Consider the following 8,777-nt stretch of genomic DNA (forward strand, 5'->3'; position numbering starts at 1 on the left):
CTAAATTTGCAACATCTAAAATAGACAGCTGATACATGAATTGGACAATTGAAACTCAGTAGCATTTCTGATATCATAAATAAGTAAAGATCAAAATGTGACATTACTGTGAGGTAAAAAAGCTGGCAATTGTAAGGATTGATAAGAATCAGAGGTAGAGGGGGAGCCTGCATATATTAACATGCTGGGGAGATAATATCATCTAGAGATTAACATCAGAGATGACTATTTAGAAATTAACAGAAAAAAATATTTAATGATTGACAACAAGGATAAGTAGGGTCAAAGTCATTCAGTGAAATTTATTCAAACAAAAAGAAAAAAAAAACACCTCTGGAATTGCTTCTGCATTTCCAATTACTGAATCTTAGTGGCAGTTTCAGGAACACTACATATATGTAAAAGTGGTTTCTGACAGATATCGAAGAGGACAGAGACAAATGGATAAAGATGAAATAGTTGGAATTGTGATCTTTTGTGGGGACATAAAAAAGTGACAATAAAAATGACTGAATTACAATGAAGAAAATAACATGACTAAAAACAAATGAAATGAATATTTAAAAGCCAATTTGATTAGTTGTCTTCATCTTCTGACATCACTGATATAGTACCATTATTGCCTGATACTGGGCTTGTCTCTTCACAAATAACATTACTGCTAGTTTTGTCTGTCCACTTGTTATTGTGGCTGTTTAAGAGGGGACTTTCAGCAGTTAAAGCCTCATCACAAACAGTCTCGGATGTATCCATAGGTGTCTGTTCAACTGTCTCTTCAGTTAACTCTTTAGCAATTGGACTCATGCTTTGATCAATTTCATAAGTGCCAAATTTAACAGGAAGAGGTGAAGTTTGGAAGTGACTGGAACCAGAGTTATGATTTAATAAAGGAGATGGCACCCTTTCAGATGACAGTACAGTTGTTGGGGAGTGCACAACCACTGAATTCAATGAACTAATTTGTGTAGTTGACACAGTAATATCAGTCTCAGAAGAGCTGGGATCAGCAGTTGGAGATGAACCTGCACTGTGGGGTGTCAATCTGTCACATGCTTCTTCATCAGTTTTACACTTGTTGTCAAGTTCACTAGATTCCTCAGCAGGAATGCTATTATCAACAGCAGAATCTATTTCCATATTTATTGTTTCTTCAACAACATTTTCTGCTAAATTAATGTTGTTCTCCACAATAGTAGTGTTAGTAATGGTGTTGTTATCACAACTATCCTCCTCTTCCTCCTCCTCTAATTCATCATCCTCCTCTTCGTCATCATCACCATCATCATCGTCACCACCATCATCATTATCACCCTCATCATCATCATCATCATCATCATCATCATCATCATCATCATCATCACCATCGTCATCATCATCATCATTATTATTATCTACACTACTATCATTATCAGTAGCACCAATGTATTTACTGTCTTTATTAACAAACATAGGTGGGGAATAGTCATCAGTCGGTAGTATGTCTTGGACCTGTGGTTGAACACTGTCTGCAATTGTATCATTGTTAGAATCTAGCTGAGACATCACATTGTCTGCAACAGTTACTGGTGTCTCAGGTTGTTCTGTTCTAGCTACACTAGAAATAGCTGGAGAATTTGACTGTTCACTGGCTGGTTCACATTCAGTTTCATTTACAGGAACAAGAGCTTTGAGCTTTTTATTTTCTTCTTTTAGTTGGTTCATCTGTTCTTTGGACTCTTTTAACTGTTGCTGCAATAAATATATCATGCTCTGCATACCCTCAACATCTTCATCAATCTCAGCCAAGAATTCGTCTAAATCTGCATGAAAAAAAAAGAAGAAAAAATATTAAAACAAAATGTTAATATTGTTAACCTACCTGAGACCACACCACTGGTTCTATGACACAGACTGTTTTAAAGTGATCTAAATTATAAACTTAGATCACTGTTAGGCTGTTATGTAGGTAAATATATATATATATATATATATATATATAGGTAGGTAAGTGGATATGTAGGTAAACAGAAAGATACATAGGTAAGTAGATAGGTACATAGGTAATACAGACAAGCACACACACACACACACACACAAAAGGAGACAGAAACACATGATCATATACACACACACACTCCATACACATGCATATATATGTGCATACACAAGCACACATGCACACTGATACACACAAACAGACAAAAAAAATGCAGCTCCAATAATGGACAGAATGAACATCCATTGACAAAGTTGCAAAAGCAACAAAAATGTTGGACAAAAAAATATAAATAATAAATGAGTGGAAATCGAATGTGATTTTCCCCAGACACAACCTAATTTGCTTCAACATACAAGTTCACATAAAGAATCTTGCAAACCAGATACAAAAACGAAGTAAATTATAAATCTTCCATCAGAATTTTATGTTAATTTGTTCTAGACACCAGCTTAATAACGAGGAAGTTACTAAATTCTTCATTATTTAAAAAATTAAATAGTAAGAAAAGCAGTATATGTCAACAGAAATACAGTTACAAAGGGTTTTTAAAACCTATTTCATTTATAACAGCTGAGAGATTCCTGATACAAAGAGATTTCCTGTACAGAGGAGAGATTTCCAGTATAGACGAAAGATTTCCGGTACAAAGGAAATCTCTCCTCTGTACCGGAAATCTTCCTTCTGTACCAGAAATCTCTCCTCTGTACCGGAAATCTTCCTTCTGTACCAGAAATCTCTCCTCTGTACCAGAAAGCTCTCATGGCTCTGCCCCCACCACCAGTACTGGAAGTCTGTCCACTGTACCAGAAGGCTCTCATAGCTCCAATCAGTAGTCTCATCCATGTTACTGCATGCAGTAAAGAGACTGCGTTACTTATTTAGTCAATTAACAAGCCTCCTATTTCCTTGTTACTTACAAATGAATTGACCAATTAGCTGTTTTATTTAATTACTTATCCTTTTACATTTGTATGAATAGTGCTTATATTAACACTTATATTACATTACCTCCAATAGAGGCAGTGAATTTTTACATAAATGAATATTGATGGATTAATGCGAGAACAACTGATATGATATGTCTGTTTTCAGACGTTCATTGAAACCTTCTTTTCAGATGCTGACTGCCAAACCCGCCTTGCATGTTCCCTCCTACATTCCTTTCCACTTTTCAGAGTTGATATCGTCAATGTAGGCTCATTGAAAGGTAGGTCTGGCAAGATTGCTGAGATACTTGAATGGAGGTGTTGATGTTTGCTGCATTCAAGAAGTTAGGTGAAGGGGAGCTCCAGTCAGGTTCCTCATGGGCAAGACACATAGGTATAAAATCTTTTGAGAAGGTAACAGTGACAAGGTAGGTGGTGTAGACATACTTTTCGCAGAGAAATGGATTGATAAGGTCATTGAAGTAGTCAGAGTGCACAATAGAGTATACAGCAACAATTATCTCTGCCTATGTCCCCTAGGTGGGTTTGCCAAATGAAAAAAAAAGGACCACTTTTATGGTATTCTTTTACAGGCTACCTCAAAGACAAATGACAATGATCTCATCTTCATGGCTGGTGATTTTAATGGATATGTTGGACAACCAGGTATCTTCCGAAATGAAGAGGGAACAAGGCTACTGAAGTTCTGTGATATGAATAACCTAATGACCTGCATCACCAACTCCAGGAAGTCAGCCAGTCACCTATCAATTGGGTGACCATGCTAGCTAGATTGATTACATTCTCATTAGAAAGCATGGTACATGGTTGTTCATAAATGCAAAGACGTCTCCTGGTGAAGAATGTGCCCCCCAGCACAGATTAGTTATTAATGACTTCAGACTTCAGGCTAGAAGGATTCCAAGAAGCACACACTGGTTTGGAAAGGAAGGATTGGAAACTTAAGGATCCTCTAAATGGTCAGGAATTCAGGGACACCCTACTTGAGCAATTTAAAGAGAAGGAGGAGGAGCTCCAGATATGTAACATAGAAGGTTGATAAGGTAATCGAGGTAGTCAGAGTATGCGATAGAATACTTAAGATTGGATTAGTGCTATGGCATGGGCTAGCAACCATTATCTTGGCCTATGCTCCTCAGCCGGGGCTACCTGATGGACAGAAAGACTGATTTTATGACACCCTCTTGTAGACTACCTCATTGACGAATGACAGGGACCTTCTCTTTGTGGCTGGTGACTTCAATGGACATGTTGGACAACATGTAGGGAGATTCCATGACATACATGGAGGCTATGGCTTTGGTTCCCACAATTGAGGGAACCAGGCTGCTAGAGTTCTGTGATGCAAATGATCTTATGGTTTGCAATACTAACTTCAGGAAACCTGCCAGTCACCTAGTCACCTACCGTTCTGGCAGACACACTAGCTAAATTGACTAGATCCTCACCAGAAAAAGGGGAAGATGGCTGCTTATAAATGCCAAAACCTTCCCAGGTGAAGAATGTAACCCACAACATAAACTAGTAGTTAGCGACTTCAGGTTTAGGGCTAAATGGATGCCCAGAAGATGACCAGCATGGAGGAGAAGGGTCTGGAAGTTTAAAGATCCTGCGAATGGACAGAGATTTAGAGACATATTACTTGAAGCCTTTGACGAAATAGAGGGGGATATAGCATCACATGATGTGGAAGACAACTGGAGGTTTCTACGGGACAACCTGCTAAGGGCCACTGACCAGATCTGTGGATGGTGCAAAGTCCACTCTCGACCCAAGGTAACGTGGTGGTGAAACAATGTTGTTGACAGGGCTATTAGACAAAAGAAACAGGTTTGGAACGACTGGAAGAACGGTGGTAGCAGGGAATTGTATCAGGGAATTGTATATTTATTTAGTCAGAGGGGAAGCAGATAAAAAAAAAATTGCCAATGTTCTGCACCATGAGGACCAAAGACTTGAGGTATTTCGTGTTGTAAGACAGTGTGTGAGAGAGAATCGTGATGTTGTAGGAGAGAAATGTGTACACATGGATGATGGTTCACTTGCATTAAACGAGACTGCAAAGAGAGAGGTTTGGAGATGCCACTATGAACGGTTGCTCAATAAAGAGAATGAATAGGAGAAAGAGAGTCTGCTGAATGTCAACCCAACACAGGGACCAGCTATCCGAATTGATAGTACCTTGGTAGAGAAAGTAATTAAGGGTATAAAGACAGGGAAAGCCCCTGGCCCATCAGGAATCACCGCGGAGATGCTCAAAATATCTGGTGGTGTTGGCTATAGCCTAGTCACCCATATAGTTAACCAGGTGATACACGAAGGAGTCATACCCAATGACTGGTGTAGCAGCACCATTGTCAACTGCTACAAAGGTAAAGGTGACGCTTCAGATACAAATAATTATAGAGGTATCAAGTTGTTGGATCAGGTAATGATGGTCACGGAGAGGGTCATAGTCCAACTAATTAGGGAGAGAGTCAGTCTAGATGAAATGCAGTTTGGGTTCGTGCCAGGGAAAAGCACTACTAATGTTATATTTCTGGTAAGACAGCTGCAAGAGAAATACCTAGCCAAAGATAAACCTCTGTACCTGGCTTTCGTTGACATGGAGAAGGCCTTTGACAGGGTCCCCTGATCCTTTATCTGGTGGTCCCTGTACAGGGATGCTGACAGCAAAGTGAGGGTTGGCAACGAGTACAGTGAAGAATTCCGAGTAGGGGTAGGGGTCCACCAAAGATCAGTTCTCAGCCTCCTCTTATTCATCATAGCATTCCAGGCAATAACAGAGGAATTCAAGATAGGTTGCCCCTGGGAGCTCCTCTATGCTGATAACCTTGCTCTAATAGCTGAGTCACTATCAGAACTAGAGGAATAGTTTCAGGTGTGAAAGCAAGGATTAGAATCGAAGGACCTTAGAGTCAACCTAGCTAAAACCAAAGTCTTAATAAGTAGGAAGGCAGACAAACCACAAATCCCTTCAGGTAATTGGCCCTGCTCGATCTGTAGAAAAGGCGTATGTAGAAACTCCACAAGATGTGCCCAGTGTAAGCTATGGACTCATAAGAGGTGCAGCACTATCAAAGGGAGGCTAACTGGGAAGATAGTTTTTGTATGTGGCAAATGCTCAAGTGCTATAAACATTGAAAATGTGCAGAGAACAGCTTCTGTCACATTCCAGAGAGAAAAACTAGAAATAGTTAATAACTTCCGTTACCTAGGGGACCAAGTTAGTAGCAGGGGTGGATGCTCTGAAAGTCTAGCTGCTAGAATAAGAATAGCCTGGGCAAAGCTCAGAGAGCTCCTACCTCTGCTGGTGACAAAAGGGCTTGTCACTCAGAGTAAAAGGTAGACTGTATGACGCATGTGCATGAACAGCTATGCTACATGGCAGTGAAACATGGGCTGTGACTGCTGAGGACATGCATAAGCTTGCAAGGAATGAAGCCAGTATGCTCCACTGTATGTGTAATGTCAGTGTGCATACACAATAGAGTGTAAGTGCCTTGAGAGAAAAGTTGGATTTAAGAAGCATCAGATGTGGTGTGCAAGAGCGATGACTGCGCTGGTATGGTCATGTGTTGTGAATGAATGAGGATAGCTGTGCGAAAAAGTGTCACACCCTAGCAGTTGGAACCTGTGGAAGAGGTACACCCAGGAAAACCTGGGATGAGGTGGTGAAGCATGACCTTCAAACATTGGGCCTTACCAAGGCAATGACAAGTGACCGAGACCTTTGGAGATATGCTGTGCTTGAGAAGACACAACAACCCAAGTGAGACCATAGCCCATGGCCTATGCCAGTGGGTGTAACCAGCCCACTTATGGATACCCCTCATACATTGGACAATAAACTTTGCTTGTGAAAACCTATTGAGGCAAGTGAAATCAAAATCGCTGACGTGGTTGATCACAGGACTGCCTGATTGGCACTCGTGCCAGTGGAACGTTAAACGCACATCTGAGCATGATCGTTGCCAGGGCAACGGATTGGCTGCTGTGCCGGTGACATGTGAAAAGCACCATTCGAGCATGATCGTTGCCAGCGTCGCCTTAAAGGCACATGTGTTGGTGGCACGTAAAAACACCTTTTGAGCGTGGCTGTTGCCAGAACCGCCTGACTGGCCCTCGTGCTGGTGGTATGTAAAAAGCATCCACTACACTCTTGGAGACGTTGGTGTTAGGAAGGGCATCCAGCTGTAGAAACTTTGCCAGATCAGATTGAGCCTGATGCAGCCTCTGGCTCACCAGTCCCCAGTCAAACCGTCCAACCCATGCCAGCATGGAAAGTGGATGTTAAACGATGATGATGATGATGCTGAAAGCAACTGGGAGTTTCTGCAGGGCAGTTTGCTGGGGTGCCACAGACCAAATCTGTGGGTGGTGCAAAGTTCCAGTCAGACCTAGGGTGACGTGGTGGTGGAATGATGTAGACAATGCCATTAGAGCCAAGAAACAGGCCTTGAAGAATGGTGGTAGCAGAGATTTATACCTGATAGCTAGGAGGGAGGTTAGAAGACAGGTATACTAGCCAGGGGAGAAGCAGAAAGTGAGAAGTTTGTCAATGATCTATGATATGAGAACCAGAGGTTTGAAGTGTTTTGGATTGCAAGACAGTGTATCAGGGAAGACCATGATGTGGTAGGAGAGAAATGTGTGCGCATGGATGATGACTCACTTGCAATTAGTGATTCTGAAAAGGAGGCTTAGAAATGCCACAATGAAAGGTTGCTAAATGTAGAGAATGCATGAGAGAAAGAGATCCTACCTAATGTGAACCCAACATAGGGCCTGGCTATCCGAATTAACAGTAGCTTAGTAGATAAAGCAATTAAGGATATGAAGACAGGGAAAGCCTATCAGGTATCAGCACTGAGATGCTTAAAATATCTGGCAGAGTGGAATATGACTTGGTTACCTGTATAGTTAATCAGGTTGTCCATGAAGGAGTCATACTCAATGATTAGTGTAGCAGCATTTTAGTCAACTGCTACAAAGGTTAATGCTCTAGACAGAAATAATTACATCAAATTGCTGGAACAGGTGATGAAAGTTGCAGAAAGGGTCATAGCTTAGTTAATTAGGAAGAGAGCACAGATGAGATGCAATTTGGATCTGTGCCAGGGAGAAGCACCACTAATGCTATTTTCCTGGTGAGGCAACTGCAGGAGAAATAGTTGGCCAAAAATAAACCTCTGTATCTGGCTTTTGTTGACATGGAGAAAGTCTTTGACAAGGTCCCCCACTCCCTTATCTAGTGAACAAGTAGGAGACCACCAGGGATCAGTTTTTAGCCCCCTTCTTGTTTATCTTAGTCCTCCAAGCTATAACTGACAAATTTAAGACAGGCTGTCCTTGGGGGCTCCTCTATGCTGATGACCTTGTTCTTATTGCTGTATCACTACCATAACTGGAGAAGGAAATTCAGGTCATCAGCATGGACTGCAAAGCACGGACTGCAAAGCACGGACTGCAAAGACCAAAGTATTGATAAGTAGGAAAACAAATAAATCACAGATCCCTTTAGGGAGATGGTATTGCTTGATATGTACAAAAGGTGTTGAGTGAAACTCCATAAGGTGCACCCAGTGCAAGCTATGGATACATAAGGGGTGCAGCAGTATCACTGGAAGATTAACAGAGAAAGTAGTCTTTACATGTGGTAGCTGTGCAGGTACATTAAACACCAAGAATGTACAAAACATAGACTCTCTCAAATGTCAGTGGGGATCCTTAGAAGTAGTAGACAGTTTCCATTACTTAGGTGACCAAATTAGTAGTGGGGGTGGTTGTTCTGAAAGCATAGCTGCTAGAATAAGAATAGGCTGGGCAAAGTTCAGAGGGATACTACCTCA

The 8,777-nt window shown here is 41.2% G+C and overlaps 1 protein-coding gene across 1 annotated transcript in view; it reads right to left on the minus strand.

Annotated features, from left to right (window-relative positions):
* Window positions 1-277: 277 nt before the first annotated feature.
* Window positions 278-8,777, minus strand: part of LOC106869968 (pre-mRNA-splicing regulator WTAP) — a 245,984-nt gene continuing 237,484 nt past the window's right edge. The window contains exon 8 of the mRNA XM_052974843.1: window positions 278-1,799. Within this exon, the coding sequence (XP_052830803.1) occupies window positions 577-1,799 (1,223 nt within the window). The 3' untranslated portion in view covers window positions 278-576. The remainder of the gene's footprint in view (window positions 1,800-8,777) is intronic.

Source organism: Octopus bimaculoides, chromosome 19 (assembly GCF_001194135.2).
Source record: "Octopus bimaculoides isolate UCB-OBI-ISO-001 chromosome 19, ASM119413v2, whole genome shotgun sequence".
Lineage (NCBI taxonomy): Eukaryota > Metazoa > Mollusca > Cephalopoda > Octopoda > Octopodidae > Octopus > Octopus bimaculoides.